Source organism: Pongo pygmaeus, chromosome 8 (genome assembly GCF_028885625.2).
Source record: "Pongo pygmaeus isolate AG05252 chromosome 8, NHGRI_mPonPyg2-v2.0_pri, whole genome shotgun sequence".
Classification (NCBI taxonomy): Eukaryota; Metazoa; Chordata; class Mammalia; order Primates; family Hominidae; genus Pongo; species Pongo pygmaeus.
The window spans coordinates 25,586,688-25,611,198 of record NC_072381.2 but is presented as its reverse complement, the minus strand read 5'-3'; the positions used below and the strand labels follow the sequence as shown (position 1 = coordinate 25,611,198).

General features: G+C 35.6%; 1 protein-coding gene across 1 annotated transcript in view; it reads right to left on the bottom strand.

Moving 5' to 3' along the window:
- GPR158 (G protein-coupled receptor 158) overlaps positions 1 to 24,511 on the bottom strand; it is a 428,093-nt gene that overhangs the window by 182,561 nt on the left and 221,021 nt on the right. The window contains exon 4 of the mRNA XM_054503519.1: positions 9,678 to 9,901. Coding sequence (XP_054359494.1) covers positions 9,678 to 9,901 — 224 coding nt within the window. The remainder of the gene's footprint in view (positions 1 to 9,677; positions 9,902 to 24,511) is intronic.

Sequence of the window (24,511 nt, the reverse complement as noted above, 5' to 3'; positions counted from 1 at the left end):
TCACTCTTTCTGATTTCAAAATTTACTACAAAGCTATAGTAATCAAAACAATGTAGTATTGGCATAAAGAGAGGCACACAGACCAATGGAATAGAGTAAAAAGCCCAGAAATACACCTTAACATATATGATAAAATGATCTTTGGCAAGGGTGACAGGACAACTCTACAGGGAAAGGACTATATCTTCAACAAATGGTGTTAGGAAAACTGGAAATTCACATGCAAAAAAGAATGAAGTTGGATTCTGATCTTATACTATACATAAAAATTAACTCAAAATGGATTAAAGACCTAATGTGAGTCCTAAAACTATAAAATTCCCAGAAGAAAACATAGAGGAAAAGCATTATGACTTTAGATTTGGCTATCATTTCTTGCATATGACACCAAAAGCACAAGTGACAAAAGAAAAAATAGATACACCTCATCAAAATTAAAGACACTGGGGGCCAAGCAAGGTGGCTCATGCTGGTAATCTCAGCATTTTGGGAGGCTGGGGCAGGAGGACTGCTTGAGGACAGGAGTTCGAGGCCAGTCTCGGCAACATAGCAAGACTCCATCTCTACAAAAAATATTTCAAAAATAGCCGGGGTTGGTGGCATGCATCTGTAGTCCTAGCTACTCAGAAAGCTGAGGTGGGAGGGTTGCTTGAGCCCAGGAGTTTGAGGCTGCAGTGAGCTATGATCATACCACTGCATTATAGCCTGAGTAACTGAGCAAAACCTAGTCTCAAGTAAATAAATAAATAAATAATTTTGGGGCTTCAAAAGACCCTATTAAGAAAGTAAAAAGAAAAATCACAGAATGGGAGAAAATATTTGCAAACCATATATTTAGTAAGAGATTAATATACAGCATATATAAGGAACTCCTACAACTCAACAATGAAAAACCAAATAACCTGATTAAGAAATGGGCAAAGGCAGAACACAGAGGATTTTTAGAGCAGTAAAACTAGTCTGCATGATAATATAATTGTGGATAAATGCATTATACGTTAGTCCAAAGTCACAGAATGTACAACATAAAGAGTGAACCATAACATAGACTTGTGAAAATAAAATGGGCAAAAGATTTGAATAGACATTACTTTAAAGAAGATATATAAATGGCTCATGGCACATGAAAATATGTTCAACTGTCACTAATCGTTAGGAAAATGGAAGTCAAACCCACAATGAGATACCACTTCACACTCATTAAGATGGCTAATACTAAAACAACAACAACAACAACAACAACAAAACAACAGAAAATGACAAATGTAGATTAGGGTATGGAGGAACTATAAACCTTTCAAACTGCTGGTGGAAAATGGTGGGGCCTCTGTGAAAAACTGTTTGGTGGTTCCTCAAATCACTAAACATAGAATTATATGATCCAGCAGTTCCATTACTAGGTATATAGCAAAAGAATTTAAAATAAATATTCATATAGATACTTGTACATGAATGTTCACAGCAGCATCATTCACAATAGCCAAAAAGTAGAAACAACTCAAATGGCCATCAACAGATGAATGGAAAAACAAAATGTGGTATATACATATGATAAAATGTTATTCATCATCAAGAAGAAATCAGGTTATAATATATGGTACCACATCAATGAATCTTGAAAACATTATGCTAAATAAAATAAGTCAGATATAAATGAATAAATATTACACGATTCCACTTATAGAAGGCATAAACATAGGCAAATTTGTAGCAACAGAAAGTAGAACAGAGGTTACCAAGGGATAGAAAAATGGGATGTTATTGTATAATGGGTAGAGAGTTTGGTTTGTGATGATAAAAAAAAGTTCTGAAAATGAACAATAAAAATTTTACTAAAATAAAAATATGACATACCTATCTTTATTTTACCAAAATAGTCATTAGAACATCATAATTAACCTATTAGAATTTCACTTAAAAAAATCACTTCACATACTATATTAAAACATCTCATTTTCAAACAAAAAGTTAGCATTGTTATTAAATCTCTTGTCAACTTCTAATTTTTTAAAAAGAAAGATGATAGAAATAGAGGAGAAAATACCAACTACAGTGTGTTCATGTTTTTAAAAAATCAATCTTTTCTTCTAAATTACTAAACTCAAAACATGCTAAAATTTACTAAAAATAAGTCAAACAAAAGATTATTTTCAGAAATGGTATATGCTGCTGTTCCTTCCAGTGTACCTTGTTTCTCTGAAATTTTCATCTGAAAATAAATTATACTAACACTTGACATTATTAAGCTGTAAGGAACCATACTCTCTCTTTGCGATCACGAATAGAAAAATGTTACTTATCATAATATTTAGTAAAAAATGTAGAATAAATTAAAAATATTTAATATTCAGGCTCTTTAAAATACTGTTTTAAAATTCTTGTTATTTTAGAAGAACACACTGGGCTCAAAATTATTCACAGTTTACTGACAGATTTCATCTTTAACCAAAGGCATAGGGACAAATGTGTGTAATTAGTTTCCTAAATGTTTCTGCAGAGTGAATTTTAATTTGCTCTTGGAGGTGTCATCCCACAAGTCCCACCCTGGAGTATAATGGAATCTCATTTGTGTCATTTAAAATGATAAAATGTTAAACCAATATTTCATCAATGATGGTTAGTAGTTAGTTACTATAGAGTTGATATTTTGGGCCTGGACAAATCTCTTTCAATTAAATGTACTAAAAATTAGACTTTCCTGGAAGAACCATGCAAATGAAAGACATAAGTATCTATACTATGTTATGTCTCTTTAACATGATCACCTAATATTTCATTTGAGAACAGAGAACTCTCTATTACCCCTACACATATTTGCTTGCTGCCCAAAAGGACTGGTTCAGCTGCTAGGTTTGACACTGCTATTGGTTTTCCTGTCTTTGATTTGCCAATTCACGGAACTACTCTAATATAAATAAAAGGAGCCTCAGTTCCAAAATGGTCCCTTTCTAGCAGGCCCTCAATGACATATGGTGCACATACGAAAGTCAACTAAGATGTGACATTTTATGAATTCTGGTGAAACTGGATTAAAGAACATGGTTCACATGTCAGCAAAAGAGGAAGTAGAGAAAAAGTCTCAGATTCTAGCTTAGGTGCCATCCCTAGCCAGGTGTTTCCTGGCCCTCCCTCAGGGTGTCTTCTGGCATCTGAGAGCATGTACTTCTCTTCAGGTGTGTGTCTAGGTAGATGACTCAGCCATCATTAGCACACGTGATTCTATCCCCAGGTTCACCTACTATAACAGCACATAGTTTCACAATCAACTGCCTTCTTGTTCTTGATAGGGAATAGAACCTCGAATTTGGTTTCACTCGGTGAATACCTTTTGAAAACTCAGTAAAGACCAGCAGTATTTATAAAAGTTTATATGAAGGATTTGCAGCCCTCCTATTTTTCAAGATCCAGGAGAAAAAAATAGATTTCATGCATAGAATCTGCTTAGAGTCCTAAGAATGGTTCTGAGGCTGATTCTGAATGAAATGGGAAAGAGAACCATGTGTGTCTACCATAGTCATGTAGCAGTAACATGTGGGCTGCACAGTGGCCAACCGTGATCTAGACACTCTAAAAGTACCTGCATTAACATCAGCCAAGAATAGTGTATCAGGACCACATTATGACACCCCTAAAGAGTTGATTTGCCTGTGCTGTATTTAAGTATTCAAACATCAGCACACATTGGGGAAATTAACAGAAACAGAGCCATGACTAGCCATATGTAGAAAGCTGAAACTGGATCCCTTCCTTACACCTTATACAAAAATTAACTCAAGATGGATTAAAGACTTAAACATTAGACCTAAAACCATAAAAACCCTAGAAGAAAACCTAGGCATTACCATTCAGGACATAGGCATGGGCAAGGACTTCATGTCTAAAACACCAAAAGCAATGGCAACAAAAGCCAAAATTGACAAATGGGATCTAATTCAACTAAAGAGCTTCTGCACAGCAAAAGAAACAACCATCAATGGCAACCTACAAAATGGGAGAAAATTTTCGCAACCTACTCATCTGACAAAGAGCTAATATCCAGAATCTACAATGAACTCAAACAAATTTACAAGAAAAAAACAAACAACCCCATCAAAAAGTGGGCGAAGGACATGAACAGACACTTCTCAAGAGAAGACATTTATGCAGCCAAAAGACACATGAAAAAATGCTCACCATCACTGGCCATCAGAGAAATGCAAATCAAAACCACAATGAGATACCATCTCACACCAGTTAGAATGATGATCATTAAAAAGTCAGGAAACAACAGGTGCTGGAGAGGATGTGGAGAAACAGGAACACTTTTACACTGTTGGTGGGACTGTAAACTAGTTCAACCATTGTGGAAGTCAGTGTGGTGATTCCTCAGGGATCTAGAACTAGAAATACCATTTGACCCAGCCATCCCATTACTGGGTATATACCCAAAGGATTATAAATCATGCTGCTATAAAGACACATGCATGCGTATGTTTATTGCAGCACTATTCACAATAGCAAAGACTTGGAACCAACCCAAATGTCCAATAATGATAGACTGGATTAAGAAAATGTGGCACATATACACCATGGAATACTATGCAGCCATAAAAAATGATGAGTTCATCTTCTTTGTAGGGACATGGATGAAATTGGAAATCATCATTCTCAGTAAACTATCGCAAGAACAAAAAACCAAACATCGCATGTTCTCACTCATAGGTGAGAATTGAACAATGAGAACACATGGACACAGGAAGGGGAACATCACACTCTGGGGACTGTTGTGGGGTGGGGGCAGGGGGGAGGGATAGCATTAGGAGATACACCTAATGCTAAATGACGAGTTAATGGGTGCAGCACACCAGCATGGCACGTGTATACATATGTAACTAACCTGCACATTGTGCACATGTACCCTAAAACTTAAAGTATAATAATAATAAAGAAAAAAAAGAAACAGAGCCATGAAAATAATTATTGTATTCCATGTAAGAAAGCTCATCATTCACTACATTTTACAATATTGTCTATATAAAGATCCACAGGAGAAATTTCTTCCAAGACTCGGTGCCAGGAATATTTGAATTTCATCTCAGTGACTGGTTGGTTTTTATCTTATGGCTACGATGACTTGTTTTTTTTTTCCTCCCATTTGCACTGCTACTAGAAAACTCCAGGAAAGCCCTTCCTGCTGGCACTGGGTGAGAACAGTATCCCTGCCCTCATGGAATCCATTTGATATCTTAACCTCACCCTTGATTTCAACTAATTTTTTTCTATACTTATTTTCACTTAGCCTTAATTTATTAACTTACACTTTTAATCTTCTAGAAGTGTTTTTATTTCATATTCTGGAATAAGGCTAAATATACATGCATAAACTTTTCAACCTAGCTGTGTTACCTTTGGAAACTTAATCTCTCAGGGGCTGGATTTTCTTATCTATAAAATGAGAGGTTTCTCCATTCTAGTTCTGAACTGTTTTTCATCTTGCTAAATTAAAACCAGGAAAGTATTATAGTAACAAATTTTTCCTATATTACAACTTTTTTTCTTTTTTTCTAACTATTACTTTTTTTCTAACTATTATAACAACACAAGAAGGAGTATGTGTCCTAATTCTCAACATCCCTAATGAATTCATGATCAACACCCAGGAGAGGTTTCCATAACTTTCTCATTTTGAGGGTGGGGATGGAAACTGAAACTTCCTAGAAAAGCCAGTAATATCAATAAGTAGGTAAATAAACTGAGTTTTGTTTGCACACTAAGTAATCACTCTTGAAAAGGACAAAAAGCCACATATAAATAAATGCACAGTAAATGGTTTTTAAAGATTATCAGCACAGAAATATTTGTGCGATTGCATGTGTGCCTATGAATGAGTACTTATGGAGCTTGGGTGCCTACTTCAAAGAGGCACAGCTATGTTTCCCAACCTCTCATTCTTTTGAACTACTTTAAATGTCATACTTGGCCCCCAATGTGGGAAGCACACATGAATTATTAATTTTATAAAGAGGTCCACAAATTATGTTACAAAAGACAATCACCTAGTGAAGACTAAGTGTAAGGTATTTTACATGGATTATCTCATTAACTCTTTTAAATAATCCCAGAAGGTAAACTCCTTTAAAAAATTTGTAACAGATTTATTGAGATATAATACACATACTTTAATATTCACCTTTTTAAAGTATATAATCCAGTAGTTTTTAGCATATTGACACAGTGGTGCAACTATTACCATAATCCAATTTTGTAACATTTTTGTCTTTCCAAAAAGAACCCCTGACCTCATTAGTGGTAACTCCCCATTTTTCCTTCCTGGCAGTACCTGGTGACCACTAATCTACTTGTCTCTATGAATTTGCCTATTCTGAGCATTTCATTTAAATGAAATGATACAATATGTGGTCTTTGGTAACCATTTTACTTAGCAGTTTTCAAGGTCCATCCATGTCCTATGAACATTAGTATGCATATTTCTTTGTAGACATATGTTTTCGGTTCTTCTGGATATATACTGGGAGTGGAATTGCTGGATCATATCATACTTCAATTTTCAACTTTTTGAGGGACTGCCAAACTGTTTTCCAAAAGGGCTGTACCATTTTACATTTCCAACAGGAATGAATGAGAGTGTCAAATTCTCCACATCTGCAACACTTGTTACCATCTTTTCTATTTTTAGCTATGGTAGTGGGTACTGTCGGTTTGAGTTGCGTTTTCCTAATGACTATGTGTTGGTAATCTTTTCATAAACATTTTGGCTTATTTATATATTTTATTTGGAGAAATGTCTATTTAGATCCTTGGCTCACTTTTTAAATTGGTTTTACTTATCTTTAGTTATGTATCCTTTATATATTCTGGATACTATTCCTTATCACAGGTAGGATTTACAAATATCTTCTGCCATTCTGTGTGTTTCTTTTTTACTTTCTTGATGCTGTCTTTGATACAAAAAAGTTTTCATGAAGTCCAATTTATCTACTTCTTTTGTCATGTATGCTTGTGTTGTCATACCTAAGAACCCACTGCTTAACTGAAGCTCATGAAGATTTATGCCAATGTTTTCGCCTAATAAAAGTTTCTTGGGTTTTTACTCTCTCATTTCGATCTATGATCCATTTTAATTTAATTTTTGTATATGGTGTGTGAATGCCATTTTACAGAGGAGAAAACTAGACATAAAAAGGCTAAGCAATTCTCACAAAGTCTCACAGTATGCAAGGAGCTGAGACAGTATTCAAATCTAAACAATCTGGCTCATGAGTCTGTACACTTATCCGCAATTGTAATGGTACTTCTGTATTACAATTGGATTTTTTTGTCAAAATAGATGTAAATTGATAAATTATGTGAGATTTGTTCTCTTAATTATCAATAAGTAGAGAATGTAATACGAAACTCCAAAAGAAATGTCAATATTGCTACAAAAGAGATCGTCAAGTTTCTTCTTTATCCAAAGAAATGTTGCAAAGACACAGGAAATCTTTAAAAAGCAAATCTAAATTCTGCATTCTATAAATCTCCAATCTCTATACTGGAATGTTCTGTCATTTTTACAGTTGCTTTTAGCAATTGAAATCACAGCAGAAAATTGCACTGAACATTTCTTTTCATCAGCACACAAAGTCTATGTTCATTCACTTTATTAGCTTATATCCCCCTTATAGTATGTCACATTCTGTAGAAACTGATTCTTCGAAAGGCGACCATCTTAAAACTAGATAATGTTTAATTTATCAATTCCTACTATTAATAGTTTTTAATCTATAGAAATTTCGCTAAAATGACATGTAAAGTTATGTATTCTCATTATAGTCCTGTAAAGTAGGATTCTGGTCATTAAAATGACATTTCACGTGGAGGTCCAGGGAAATTAGCAAGGTTTAATAACTGGCAATGCTAAGTAACATTAACATTAAGACATTGGTCTTGTCAGAACTATCTCAGGTTTCTAAATACCCAATGTAATATTTTACCTACCATGTATTACTGACTCACTTAGCAGAGCAATCATTAATTATCAAAATCAATTAAAATTCATAGGGAACTGTGTGTTATCTACCATATAAATTAATTACATTATATCAGAGAGATTTCAGACAAGTTTATTAGACAGACCTTTCAATTCTACCCGCTATGCCACTGACAGGCTTTTTACAAAACCTATTAATTTTATCTAGGTAACAGTGGTTATATACTTCTCAACTCTACTTGCCTACTATTTTTATTATATAACACATAGTTTGTTGCAAAAGAAAGATAAGTATTGGTTAAATGAGGAGTTATCTGCCTGTCTGCACTTTCTTGCTGACTTAAAGCTTGATTTTAATTTGTGCTAGATTCTTCTGTTAATGAAACTGTCCATTTTAAATGACTATCAAAGTCTATAACATTAACATAATGAATACAATCTCCTAGAATCTCAACAGAGGCTTTATAATAATAAAACTGTTTAACTTGAGGCTTCATAATAGATGCCATTCACAGAGGGTATTTTTTTAAATTTCTAATGGGAACACTTTATACCTTCAATGAGCTCTGTAATCTAAACCAATCTGTACAACTCTGCCAGTATAAAGAGATCATTTGAATTTGGAAAAGGTTGGAAACTTTAGGTTTTGTTTTCTTTCCAAAGGCACAGATAAATTTCTGCAAGCATCAGAATCACAAATTCGAATACAACACTGGCTACATATAATTAATTGGATGGCCAACTGGAGAAAGCTCCCCCAAAAGCTTTGTCCTGCACATTTTAACATTTCATCTAGCCCTGACTGAAAGGCATACAAATGCTTCTACCCACCCCTTTTTATTGAGACAGGGCAGGGTCTCACTCTGTCAGCCAGGCAGAAATACAGTGGTGTGATCATAGCTCACTGTAGTGTTGAACTCTAGACTCAAGAGATACTCCTGTCTCAGCCTCCTAAATAGTTGGGATTATAGGCATGCACCACCACACTGGCTAGCTTTTTGTAAATTATTTGTTTATTTTTTGTAGAGACAGGGTCTTGCTATGTTGGTCAGGCTGGTCTCAAACTCCTGGCCTCAAGCAATTCTCCAGCCTTGGCCTCCCAATGTGCTGAGATTACAGGCATGAGCCACTGCTTCTGGATTGTACTACTCTTGATTACTTAGACTAGAACCAAAGGACATGTTCTCTCCAAAACTGTGTAAGTTCTTCCCGGGATTGTTATTATTCTGGGACACTAATGTAAGACAGAATATAAGGTCATAAATAAATTCATTCTTCAAAGTATAATGCGCTAAAAATAGTTGAGTCATTTACCATCTTTAAACACGACTAAGAAAAGAAAAATATAATAAACATAACAAAGCTTCTTAGATACAAAAAAAAATTAATAATACATTGGATGCTGGTAGAATAAGTTTCTCTAGAGGCCAAAGACATGATGTAAAGGAGAGTCATTTAAGTCAATGAAGCACTTGAGATCCAGGCTAAACAAGGGGAAACAGTCTGTAAATGTTAAAATAAAGTATCATGTTTTAATCTCTATTTTTCTCGTCAGCTAAAGAATATAACTTTCATGTTCTAGTCCAATCATATTACAGAAAGACTGCTGCTTAGTAGGGAAGCAACTTGAATTGGAAAATTCTGTTTGCTTAAAAAGATAAGAGGTTGCTCTATAATAGAGGATCATAACCAGGGTACCTGGGTTTACCTTTGCTTTGCGAAAGTGGTAGACCACCAGCATGCTAATGAAGTCGAGCAGCATACACAGGGCTTGGAAGGAGATGATGGCAAGTCGTAAATACTTATCCTCCTGGACGAAGCATGGGCTGTCATCCGCACAGAAGGGGCAGCCCTCCCTGCAAGGTAGGCAGACATAGGCTTCTTCTGACACATCTTTTGTACTTCCTGAAATATGTTGATCCGGACCCCTTCCTGAAAGTTCCAAATAAAACCACAGTGTCATTTGCACCTCTTAGGTAGGTAAGATTGAGTATAGAGTCAAAAGACATCCTTGACTCCTCATTTCTTTTCTCACTTATTAAAGACCTTTTGTCAACCCTCTTGCTAGGGGAAGGAGTTACTTTTCCTTTAGACTCTTACAAAATTCTTTTTATCCTTTTGATTTTAAAAATCATCATTGAGAGTGGTTGAGGGAAAATTAGCAAAAATGGAAATAAAGCTTCATGAGGGCAGGGAACAGTTTTCTAAGTTTTTTTGTTTTGTTTTGTTTTGGTTTGGTTTTTTTTGAGACGGAGTCTCACTCTGTCACCCAGGCTGGAGTGCAGTGGTGTGATCTCCGCTCACTGCAAGCTCCGCCTCCCAGGTTCACACCATTCTCCTGCCTCAGCCTCCCGAGTAGCTGGGACTACAGATGCCTGCCACCATGCCTGGCTAATTTTTTGTATTTTTAGTAGAGACAGGGTTTCACCATGTCAGCCAGGATGGTCTCGATCTCCTGACCTCATGATCTGCCCATCTCTGCCTCCCAAAGTGCTGGGATTACAGGCGTGAGCCACCGCACCTGGCCTTCTAAATCTTTTATATCATTATCTACCACTCACCAACTGAAAAGCACAAATCATATTCCACAAATATTTGTCAGAGAATTAACCAGAAATAGGAATAAGAAAGTTGATGTTTTTATGTACCGAGTAAATACATGCATACCTTTGGGAACTTCTTGACCTAGATAGCACAGAATCCAAAATGAGACTTTGACTGCTCCTTAATTCATTCATCAGGGATCTCGTCTACCAAGTTCATTAGGTCTAAATTAGGTTAAATGGTATTTAATTGACAGTTGTTCAGTGTGCAATTGCCTAATGATGGTGCATCCTTTGCCCAGAGTACAGTCCATACTTACAAGCTATCATGTAATTTCCCACTTTGCATGCTCTTAGGACATTTTCACACTATTCACTTACTGCTATCGATCCTCCTTTTAATTTTACATTCTTCTGTCTCAGTTATCAAACTTAAGTTACTTCTGAAGCCCAATAGGTAAAGATTCTCTTTAATGGTTAAGATGAGTTTAGCACCAACATCTATCCAATTAATGCCAAATACTAAGAAAAAAAAAACCAGAAACAACTATTTTCAAGTCTGAATTCAACATAAAAGACATTAATGAATATGAACTCATTTCAGTATATAACACAATTTTGATTAACTGAGGAATTTGGGAAAGAGGTTATTCTAGGTAACAGCATTTTAATAATACACAGTTTAACAGAAAGTCTTAGTTTCTTTCAACTCTTATTAAGGATTCACAATCTTTCTATAATGTATTTGTCTGCTTTGTTTCCTCAGTAAAGACAATAGCAAAAGCATAATTGAATATTTCTCTGATGATTGTGGATATAATGCTGTTTAAGAGTCATCATTCTGTTACATGATGAAAAGCAAATGGATTTTATTGTCAAGCAGACATGGTTCCCTACTCCAGATAACTCTGTGACATGAGACAACTCACTAGAGCACTTGGGGTCTTAGTTTACTTATTTATGAAACGTGAATTGCTGTGGGACTAAATGAGATTTTTTATTTATTTATTTATTTATTTATTTATTTATTTTTGTGATGGAGTCTCACTCTGTCACCCAAGCTGGAGTGCAGTGGCATCATCTCGGCTCACTGCAACCTCTGCCTCCTAGGTTCAAGTGATTCTCCTGCCTCGGCTTCCTGAGTAGCTGGGACTACAGACACGCGCCACCATGCCTGGCTGATTTTTGTGTTTTTAGTAGAGACAGGGTTTCACCATGTTGGTCAGGCTGGTCTCAAACTTATCACCTTGTTATCCACTTGCCTCAGCCTCCCAAAGTGCTGGGATTACAGGTGTGAGCCACCGCGCCTGGTTGAAATTATTAATATTTATAGAAATCATAGTGACTGGTTCTATCTCCTCTTCTCCAAATATAGGAGATGCAAAGAGTAATTAGGAATTCATGGTGCCTTAAAGATATTCCTCCGAAACAGAGAAGTTAGAAGAAAGAACTGAGATATAGAGTGGGTGTTAGAGAGAGAACCTGCAGAGATCTCTGGGAGTGGATAAGATAATTATTGGGAAATGTACAGAGGGAGATGCTATACAGGGAGGAGTATTTACAGTGTCATAACAGAAATGCAATTTACTAAAAAATGCTATAATGTGATCAATATGATGACTGAGAAAAGGCTACAAGATTTAATAATTATTTTATCCTTCACTGACTTATAAGGTAATAATTTCCAAAGAGTAGGAGATTTAGTCCCTAAGTTGCCAAGGCTTAAGTACTAAATAAGTAATAAGATAGAATATTATTTAAATAAATGCTCTATTGAATGAAAAAAGCAAGAAAAACTCATAGTTGATAGGAATAATTATGGTATTTTTAAAAAGCGATTTTGTTTTTTGTTTTCTTTGAAACAGGTGAGATCATAACACAACTGCCTCCAGGAAAAATGAGCCTTTGGAAATTCAGGAATTATATGAGAAAACTGGTAAAGAAAGAATTTGAGAAGTCACGATTGAATGTAATCAAGAGCATAGTTGAAGAAATTAACTTTAAGAATATTTGATATCTCTTCTTCTAACACTGGAAAAAAGTAGAGGTAAATCAAAGATTTTTTAAAAGATGTTTTGTTTTTTAGCAGAAAGAAGGGATCAGTTGAAAAAAAATACATTTTGAAGTAGAAAAAATGTGGCAGCCAATCTTGTAGTCTTATCCTTCTCAACAAAGCAGGTAAGAATACATATTGAGAGTGAAGAAGGCCTTTTTTGAGACTGAAGACCTGAAAGTTGAGGCAGAAATATAATACAAGATGATTTATCAGATCACTTGGCAGAAAAATAATCCAGTTAGAGTAAGACAGTATGCATTACTAAGAAACATAGTCAAGGTAGTTTGTGATTTTGTACAATTATTGGTAGCATACAAACAAATGCAGAGGATAGAACAGTCACAGACAGAGAATAAAGAAAGGATTGTGCTAATGACAGTTTTAGGCTTCTTTTCATGTGATTACAAAATGTGCTCCCAGACAGCAAGAGTGTGAGAGGAGGGGTAAAAAGGCGAAAGAGGAAAGCCAACACAAGGCTGTATAATGGAGCTGCAGCCTTCACTCCCTTGCAGCAGTTTGTGCTCTATCCTCCAGGGACTTCTTGAATCTGAGTCAATCATGGAGATAAAGGGGAAAACATGTCTCCATTATCAACCTTACTCATTGATAAAGGGTTTCCAGAATCATCAACCGCCTCCACGTGGCTGCATTATGCACACTTGAGTCCAAAGCAGGTTCTCACATCTTGTGCCATGAACACAGAGGTACCTCATAGCAGAACAGGAAGTGAGAAGCATGATATGAGGAAAGGCACACCACAAGGGCACTTAAACAAAGCCATTCGAAACCTTCAGGAAATGGTGATCACAATGGGTAGAGAAAGAGATAAGGCCAAGAGCAATTTGAGATGATGAAAAAAAGGTATCCAATGCAGAGGAAGACTTGAAGAATCATAGGGCACACAAGTCAAAAACTAAGAAGTATGAGAAGCTAGGATACTGAGAAAACAATGAGTTAACTCGAGTACAAACTGGATAATTACATAAGTGAAGTCAGAGTCATTTCACTGAGTAAGATAAAGGTGTCAAGGATTCAGAAGGTCTGAGGATGGTGACTACAATGTCAAAAGTCATAGAGCACTGTAGAATAGGAGATGATAAAGTATGGGCTCTAAGATTCAGATTTGAGACACAGAGGTTAGGATTTCCCCCTTCTGGACAAGATGGAAGAACAGGGATTAAATTTACCTTCCCATTAGAAACAACCAAACACAATGGACAAATTGAATCATGATGGCTTTACCAGGCACTGGACATTAGCAACAAAGGACACTGAATCCTAACAGGTGCAAGCACTCCCCACACAAACCAAAATACCATAAAAAGAACTACAATAGAAGTTAAATTAATCAAAAAAGTATCTGTGAAGGTATTGTTTGTTTTGGAAAATAGTCCTTCTTACACAAATCTTTGCTTTCTTGCTTCAACTAAATAGGCTGACCTTTTTTCACTGGCTTAGGAAGATATTGGCAACATTTAAACTAAACAGTATACATTATTTACTTTCAATACAAATGAAACTTGAAACTTCACCCACATCAGCTAAGGTTTAATTCTCTGAGATGGGATAAGCAGAGATATTTAGCACCTCGAATCACTCAAACTTGAAAAATATTGCAGTATGTTAACTGCTCATATATTTAAGCTTAGTTTTTGCAGGGTTAGGGTTAGGGTTAGGGTTTTGGGTAGAGGAGTAACATGATATGCTTTACATAATTAAAGGATTTCTTTGGTTGTATAGAGAACATACTATAGAAGACAAGGGAAAGAGCAGGGATAGTGGTGAGAAGCTACTGTAATAATCCAGGTGAGACTTGATAGTGGCTGGGACCACAGTATAGCAGTAAAAATGGCTGCACGCAGAGTTTGAAGGTGGAGTCGACATAATTTTAGATGACTTGGTTATCATGTGAGACAGAAAGAAAAGCATCAAGGCTGTCTCCAAGGTGTTTAGTATGAATGAGTGGAAGAAAAAAGTTACCATTAACCAAGAAGGGAAAGAACATATGTGGAGAACGCTTTGGAAGAGATCATAAGTCCGATCTTGACATGTCAGGTTAAGGAAGTCTACTTGAGATCCAAGTGATGACGCCTAAAAGGCATCTTGATATATGTGAAAAAGGCCTGCACCGAAAATAAATATTTGAAAATAATGGGCACTTAGGTAGTATTTAGAGCCACAAGACTAGATAATATTACCCAAAGAATGAATAAAAATAGCAAAGATACCTACGGCCCCCCAATATTAGTGCCAAACAAAATTCTTAATTATCCCCAAACTGTCTCTCACTCTGCCTCCTATTTTACAAGAAGCAATGCATTATTTCTTTCTTTAACTGCACATGCAGAAAGCTTTAACAGAAAATAACATTTTTTTCTGAATTTATATGCAAATTGCCACTACCAAACAGCTAAAGCTGCTATTTTCATCTTGGTCCCCAGAAAGCAGAACTTGAGATAAGAACTTGGACATAGATATCTGATTTAGGAGATGACTCCTAAAACAAGGTGTAAAATATAAAAATAAGTAATTCAAAATCTAAGCTGTTGGAACTCTAGATTATTTTGAGCCTTAAAGGAATGTGATTATGGGGCCCAAGTCACATAACCTGCAGCTATAACCTTTGTATCTTTGATTATAGATTAGCCTTATTCCTTACCTACATTGTTTTGTAAAATGTTGCAAGTGACTAAAAGGCACCAGAAAAGATCACCTTCCTCTTCATTGTTGATCTTAATGATCTTTATGATAGATTAACTTCCCTCCTACTAATTCTTTCTCACACAAACACTTCATGACTATCACATTGTCATGAGATGGAATGTTAAATACAGTTTTGTAAACTGGAAAGAAAATGAAAACCAGCTGTAAAGAAAAGAAATTAAGCCAGATGGAAAAGAAAACAAATTATAACTAATTAAATTGTTGTAACTCATAAACCAACTTTTTATAGAAAATACTGCAATCCTATTAAATTTATTTGTTTTCTTCCAATAAGAAAGACATTTAACTTTTAACTTCACAGCACTGACCACAGTTCTCTGGCATCCGTGTTTCCCAGCTGGCTATTCCCAGCTTTTTGCTTGAATAAACTCTTTTAAACTGAAATCTGATCCTTTCAACTATTTCAGGTTGACCAAAAGTAGAGTGATAGAAGGAGATCAGATATAGTAAGACAAGGAAGAAAGAAAAGGTAATAAAAGGTAGATTATTGAGTTGGATATTACTCTGGGCAAATGGGGGATCAATCCTGCTGGGATCCCTCTAAAAACTGTATACAATGCCCTTCAGATCTGACTTTCCAGAGGATGGAAGGCTGGAATATTTATCCAGCAACTACCAATCCTTTTGTTTGACAGTTATCCCAGGAAACTTCCATTTCACCACACTTCTGGGCAAGGGCTGAGCAAGGTTAGAGGGCTTCAGAGACAGCCCTGAGGCAGAAAAGAAAATAAATTCTGTGGGCACTTGAAGTTGGCCACTGGCAACATGTTCAGTAATAGTAACTGTCTACTGTAGCTAAAATCTAAGGTGAGTCAACAGTATGTGATACAGGGCATGAAAAGCTTGTATCATAGCTTCCACATTCCAAAGTGAGCTGTCTCTGGCAGCATTCATATAGAATAGAATTTGAATGGTGCCCCTAGATTTGAACAACATGGTAATCATGTGATGGACATGGAAAAGTGAACTAACTTGGGATCTTGTAGGTCACTAAGATAACTCTAATCATGATGTTAAAGGCTTTCCTTTACATTCACAAAACAACTTACTTCCTAGAAGTAGTTTATTCTTGCCTGTGGTCATTTTTGCTCCTTTATAATACTAAATTTAAATCAATTTGTTAAATATAGTAGAGAATGAAATAAATTGCTTCCAGTTAAACCACTGCACCTAAAGAGTAGAGCCCTCTCTATTTCACTCTTCGCTGTGTTGATCAGAACTCAACTGCTGTATGGTGGGATACTCTAATATCTGGGCTAATCAAACTACCCAAGCAGGGCTTTTAACATCTGGAGGCCCAATAAGCTGACATCATCACCAAAGGAACAACCTTAATGTCATGTTAGCAAAAAAAAAAAAAAAAAAAAAAAAAAGGAAATTGTTTCTCTTGTCAGATTTTGCCAAATTCTACTAATAATTATAGAATATTGTCAAACTAAGCCATTATGAAACATTCTAAACAATTGGGCTTAGGATCAGCTATTTATTTCTTTTTTGTAAGATATATCCTAGAGTTTAAAAAAAGTATCTTTTGCAATTAAAAATGCAGTACATTCTTTTAGAAATGTATTTGTGTGGGTTAAATTTATATAATTAATGAAAAATTAGTCTCCCTTCCTTCTCTTACTAGAAAATGTTATTTCTAAATCAGACTTAGATATCATTTCTGCATTATAATAGAAAGATACATATCTTTTTACTAATCCAATCTTATTGTTCATCTATCTTTCCTAATAACGGTCTCTTCTACATTGACATAATTTGTTATTCACATAAATTAAGGTTCTTTCATAGTGACTGCAATGTTCTCCAATTTTGATTCACCGGGAAGACTGAGTTCCTTGTCTAGATTCAACCTTTTGAAATGGAGAATTGGGGATAGAATTTTGGAACATATGAATTGCAGACAGTATGCCGAATAGTCCACATTTGCTGTCCAAAGGTGGACTTCAATGTATTTCCTTTGTGCCATCATTGTCCAGAGATCCACATCAACACGGAGAGCTTTCCATGACTGATATACTCTGTCTCTGCTCGGTTCTTTTCCGAAGGCCACATGCCATTGTGATTTTCTTTACTTGCCGGTATTATTCTACTCTGCTTACTGCTAGAGTTCCACAGATCTATACGGTATGTGAAAAGAAACTGTGAGCTCTCTAAGAATAGGACGATGGGTTTATATCTTTATTTTCCCACCTATATTAAAATTACAAAAGACTCAAAATACTGGGCCATAAAATACAGTCATGAGTGCAGGACATAGAAAAAGCCTATACACTTTATTATCTTCCTCAAGTAGGAGAGAAATCGTAGTTAACAGGTATTCTATCTACTGAATTAGTAGCAACTAGATATAAGGTTGAAAACTGAATGTAACTCCAAACAATTCTGTATTTCCTGATATGGGAAGTACATTGTTGGATAAATATTTCAGTATTCATGTATAAAAGGCAACTTGTTGGAAAATAAATTATGAGCACATTTTATTCTTTGTGCTCACAAATATCATGAGATCAATTCACAAATGGCAAACAGTAACATGCCATCATAAAAAACTGCCTCTTTAACAATGTATTTAACTTATTTGACTATCAAAATTCATGAGGTTCTGTAAGGAACACAAAGTTGTAAAAGAGAGAGAAAGCAAAACCAAAAGTCAAGAGACCTGATTTCTAAAGCTCAAAAAGCAACTAAAATTAAAGACAGAGCTTTTGATATTGAGTGTTTCCTTTAGTACTCAAAGCACAATTTAATAATCTTCTAGTTCTGAAAATATTTTGCTGATTTATCCTGAAGTTCTCTATCTAGGAAAAGAGAACATATGCAGCTAGTAGAAATCATACTACTACATAATAATAAGAAGCTCTATTTAATGGTATCTTAAGCTTATGATTGTTTAAAAGTTTACATTCTTTGAGATAGGGGCCATGATTTATAGATGTATCTCTTTATACACTTAGCACCTTAGTAGTTTATACATATTGGATACTCAATAAACAATTGTTACCAATGAAAGTGCTCTCTCAAAAGAATAAATTAACTGATCTATAATACAGATGCTTAGTTGAAAATAATAATATTCAACCCACTACTTCATTGTTCATGCTCTCAAACCATGTATGCTTAAGAAATTTAATTAAAGTAGTATTTTTCAAGGTGCTGGAAACAAACTAGAAAAACACATTAAGAATATGAGTTAGCACAGCTGACTTTGGCACCTATGGGCAAATCTGTTTAGAAACCATGTTGTATCAAAATTTGATTTGGAAATCTCAGTTCTGAGCAACTAGAAACACATCCTCCATGCACAGAATGCCAATCTGCCTTGCTGAAATCTAAAAACCCTTGAAGATGAGACTTAGAACTTTCAGATAAAACAAATACTTCCTGAAGACAAATGGCAAATGTATAAAGCTATATAGCTTTGGCAGTAGCAGCTCTTTAGTTTCCTATGAGTATTGCCTTGAGAAAAAATATAGAGAAGGACATTGGGAGAAGGTTACAGTAGCATTTACAGGCCATCTGAGGAATCTAAAACTTTCACCTGTAATCATAAGCCTGCCAAAATAAATTGTGACAATTTGTGAACAGTATGTTAACTTATTTGCTTGCCTTAATTTTATTTCATTGACAAGAATAAAAACATAAAACTTCTAGATATTTTTATATAAATATACTCACATTTATAGAAACTAGTAAAAGTATAAACCTTAGAATGGTTAAGCAAACCACAGTGCATTTATTCAATGGAATTCTATGTAACTATTAAAATTATGTTCAAGAAAACTATGTATATTTTAAATAAATATAATTCCAAATTTTTAGAAAGATGATATATGCAGACATTTGTTACAAACTATAAACTGAAGAGAATTAAATGAAAAATAGACTTTGAATGGTCTTTAAAATTCTACTTTTGTATACATTCCAAAGTTTATTGAATGAGTATATAATATTTTTATATTAAAATAATTTAAAGCCATATCTCTTTTGATAGCAATAAATTCACTTTGGTAAGTGAATTTTAGCTCCAAATCACAAATATCTAATTAACCCACCAAAGCTACAATTATTGAAATATTTAAGTCCTTTGAATTTAAACAGATATTCTGAAAGTTAGATTTTGTAACTTATAACTGTGATATAATTTAAATTTTACAGAAAATCTACAAGAATAGTAGAAATAAATCCAATATATTCTTTACCCAGATTCATCAATTATTTACATTCTGCTGTATTTACTTTACCATTCATATTGTCTTGATAGATGTTTATAAATTTAAATGTATACTATTCTTCCTGAACCATGTGAGTATAGGATGGAGATTGTATATCCCTTTACCCATAGACACTTCAGCTAGCATGTCCTATGAAAAGGGCATCCTCGCACAAAACCACATTACAGTTATCAAAGTTGGAAATTTAATACTGATACAATATTATCATCTAATACATAGCCCATATTCAAATTTCGCCAATTGCCAGAATAAAGTCCTTTGCGGCTACTTTTCTCCATCTAGGGTGAAATCTAGGATCATGCATTGAATTTACTTGCCATGTTTCTTAGCCTCTGATTTGAAACAGTTTCTCAGCATTTCTTTGTTCTTTTCAACTTTGAGATTTTTGGAAAGCACAGACCTGTTATTTTGTAGAATGCCCCTCAGTTTTGATGTGCCTGATATTTCCTCATGATTAGATTCAGATTATTAACTTTTGGCAGGAACACCGTAAAAATAATGCTGTGTCCTCAGTGTAACATACCAGGAGGCACAAGGAGTCAGTTTGCCCCAATAATTGATGATGCTACTTTGATTAATTACTTGGGAAGGTGGTGTGCCACAAGTCTGTTCACTGTAGGTTTTTTCTTTGTAAATAGTAATTTGTGGAGAGATACTTAGAGGCAATGTAAATACCTTGTATCTTATCAAAGTTTCTAAATTTGTTAAAAGTCGGGTAGGAATATGTTCTGAATGTTATATTTTATTTTTAAAATATTATGATTTTGTGTAAGAAATGTATTTTTACTTAGGGAAAAAAGAAAACACAGAAGCAAAAAGAAAACAAAAATTACAAATAATTTTACCATGCAAAGACAATTGTCACTATTATGTTGGTAAATGAAGCTTCAGACATTCTTCCTACCACAGTGAGCTAATTAATAGTCAAATTTCCCTGCCAGAGGTCTTGCTTTAATATTTGGGGAAAGATGATTGTTAATATAAATAAGTCTCTAATTAGCAGTCTAGTAAAGTAAAATAATGCAAATATATAAAATTATATTAAATAAGGGGAAAAGTCTAATAAAGTAGTATTTCAGCTAGTGGAGGAAAAGGAAGATTTTTGGAGGACTGAAGTATTATATCTCAGTCCACAGCCCATTTTTAGGACAAGTGAACTGAAGGAATCTGAGATCTGGAAATATGTTCAATTTGCATTTTTCATTAGTCCCTACAAATAAGACTAATGAAAAATATATGAAAATTGAGCAAATTACTGAGGCAAAAACATAAGACCAGCAATCGGATGGAGAATCTTTCTTCTACAACTAGAGTAAAACTGATTACGACTAGGTTCCTATAATACAGTAAAAGCCTAGCTTCAGAACGAGTCTACGAGGTTGAAGTCAGACCAGTGGTGAAAGTGACGATGCTATTTATGAGATTGTGGTGTTCAAGCTCTTTTAATCTATTCCATCTAAGTTTAGAATAGATACTAGAGACTGATACTACTGAGCTTAGTCTACAGAAAGCAAATTTCCCAACTCCCCAGCCATGAAACAGAGTAGGAAGAGAGTGTGAGACTCAAGCGAGGGAAGAAAACCAAGACTCATCCCAGAGACAAGTCAGCCTTGCTTACCATTTGCTGTAGAGCTCAGCCAGAATCCCTAAACTGTACTGCTTTCAAAGAGCTTCCCTTCCAGAACTGCGTACTCTTTATGTCTCTAATTACTTTGTTGTCTTTTTCCTCCCATTGCATCTTCTCATATCAATAGCACTAGATTTAGGTAAGTAGAGATTGTCATTTTTGGATATGGATCACTTGTAAATTTGGATTTGGAAATGTACACAGGCTGAAGTCAATCCAAAAGGCCAAAGAAATAAGACTGGAAGACTGGTACTATATCCACACAAAAGATAAAAGCAGTTTCACTGAAGACAGAATCCATACTAAGACAGATGAATTTGAGGAAGATGAGCTAGTCACAAGCTTGTGTTTCATCAGCTTGGAAGGGAACAACCTGGATTTGAAGAGACAGCAAAACATCAGTACTTGGTTATTCTGAAATCCTGCTACCATCCAGATGTCAGATCCTGCTAACTCACATATGATTACCAATCTCAAGAGAGATGCCAGGAACAAGGTCTCTGGGCTGCCAGCACAATTTCAAATCATGTTATTTGAATACATTCTGTTGGTCTTCATGAGCCATTTGTTTACTGTGGGCCTAGGTCTAAATAAAGATTTTTAAATCACTTCATATTTTAACAGAATTTTTAAGTCATATTTATATTTTCTCTAAGAGATCAGCACCACATCTTAGCTCCTCTCTCCAAAGGGGACACAAGACTACAAGAGATTTAGGAATTTGGGGTCTTTTTCTATATTTACAATTATAAATTAAGTGAATTTTATCTTTGCTGTATATCCTTTCTGTTTCTCCCTATTAGGCAGCTAATTTCCTCCTATTGTAGAATTCATTCTCCAAAGGTCCTAGCTAAAGTCACTGGTTATCCTAATATAATAAAATATTTGAGATAAGGTGCTAATGACCAGTGTGCTTAGGAGCTATCTCTTTACATGCATGGTTAATGTTTTGTTTTTATATGTGTGTGTATGTGTATTCAATTATTTAACTGTATATTGATCACTTACTATATGCCATGTACTGTGCTAGCAGTTTTCCATGTTAGTTCATATGTTGGGTCCCTAATGCCTTTCTTACCTTTGGCCCAAGAGCTACATGCGGTCATTCCTTATCTCACAGATACCTCATCAAGAAAGTATAAAAATAACATTCCCTATAACTTGCCTGGATACTATGATGAAGAGACCTAATAAATTAAAACATGGAAACATGCAATATATTCTCATATAAGCCCAAAATAAAAAAAAAAATATTGAGTAGTTCTTGGATGATGACCCTGGTGAGTTACACAGCTCATATTCCTAGTCAGGTTGTTGTACTCTTTCTTTAGGACAAGAAGTGATTAATGTTGGATTTTCATGCAACTTGACAAGGCCATCAGGAAAGATATTTCTGGTCAAAGAGTACTTTACTGCAGTGGTCCCCAACCTTTTGGGCACCAGAGACTGGTTTCATGGAAGACAATTTTTCCATGGACTAAGGTAGAGGGCATGCGGGATGACAGTTCGGGGATGAAGCTGCTCCACCTCAGATCATCAGGCATTAGATTCTCATGAGGAGCATGCAATCTAGATCCCTCACACATGCAGTTCACATTAGGGTCTGCACTTCTATGAGAATCTAATGCCACCACTGATCTGATAGGAGGCAGAGTTTGGGCGTTAATACTGTCTCACTGATATGGTTTGGCTCTGTGTCCCCACCCAAATCTCACCTTGAATTATAATCCACCAAGTGTCAAGGGCAGGAACAGGTGGAGATAATTAAATCATGAGAGCAGTTTCCCCTATGCTATTCTCATGATAGTAAGCGAGTTCTTGTGACATCTGATGGTTTTATAAGGGCCTTCCTCCTTCGCTCAACACTCATTCTCTCTCCTGCCACCCTGTGAAGAGGTGCCTTCCACCACAGTTGTAAGTTTCCTGAAGCCTCTCTAGCCATGTGAAACTGTGAGTCAATTAAATCTCTTTTCTTTATAAATTACCCAGTCTTGACTATTTCTTCATAGCAGCATGAAAATGGGCTAATACACTCACCCACTGCTCATCTGCTGTGCGGCCTGGTTCCTAACAGGCCATGAACTGGCACCAGTCTGCCGCTCAAGAGTTGGGGACCCCTGCTTTACTGGCTTCAAATTACAACATGCAGCGACTGTTCTGCTCTGTCACTGAGGAAGGTTGGTCTTGGCTAAGTATGTGCTGAAGTCAAAGCTGAATCAAAGCTGAACTCAATTATAGACCATCTTCCTGAAAAGAGTGGCCTCTCTCTCATGGCTGCAATGGGTATAACATGGGAGTTAGACTTACACAGAGAAGCAGCCTTTTCTTAGAGTGTAGGTCCAGTAAGAAAACACTGGCTTTTAAAATAAGGAAGAAAGTAGGAGTGTGCAAATTAAATAAAGATAAGTTGTTAAAGGTTAACCAGTTTCTCCTGGTAGTGTTATAAGCAAATGGCATAGTCATTCTCTGATTCTACAATATTTAGATGTTTTATTTCAGTCACATAGTGGGAGCTGAGAACAAATGTGGGTAAACCAGATACAAAATACCTTCACAGAACATAAGCTAAAACCTTTTCCCTTAATCCTTCAGTGTTGAATCATATGTTATGTCTGGACCATAAACGTGAAAAATGCCAGAGTAGCTCTGGTGTCGCCATGGTCTGGCACACACACACCAAAAAGCATAATCATCCTTAAAATATATTACCAGGATTGCTATTGTATATTTGCAATTGCTGCATTATAAATGATCAAAAGTTTAGAGGCTTAAGATGTCTGTTTATTATTTCCCTGTTTCTATTGAATAGAAGTCTTGGCACAGTGTAACTGAGTTCTCTGTTTAGGGTCTCACCAGGCTGAAATCAAGGTTTTGGCTAGGCTGCGTTCTCATCTGGAGCTCACGGTCCTCTTCTGAGAGTATTCAGGCTGTTGGAAGAATTTACTTCCCTGCAGTTGTAGTACTGGAAGTCCTTGTTTTCTCATGGGCTATTAGTAGGGTTTGCTCTCAGTTCTTAGAGGCTGCTCTCAAGCCCCAACCACATGGCTCCCTCCCAACAAGGTAGCTTACTTCTTCAAAGCCAGTAGAAGATTCTCTCTCTCCTTCCAGTCTGCTATGACGGAGTCTTAGATAAAATAATATAATCACAAAAGTGACTATATCCTCACTCTCTTATCTTGCTAAATAACAGAACCTAAGCAAGGGAGTGACTATCCCAGCAAATTTATAGATGACACCCACACTTAAGAGGATGTGGAAGCAGAACCTGGGAGGCCACCTTAGAATTCTGCCTACAACAACTCACTCAGAACAAGGACTAAACCCTGAAATATGTGGTGGAGGAGACAGCAAAAT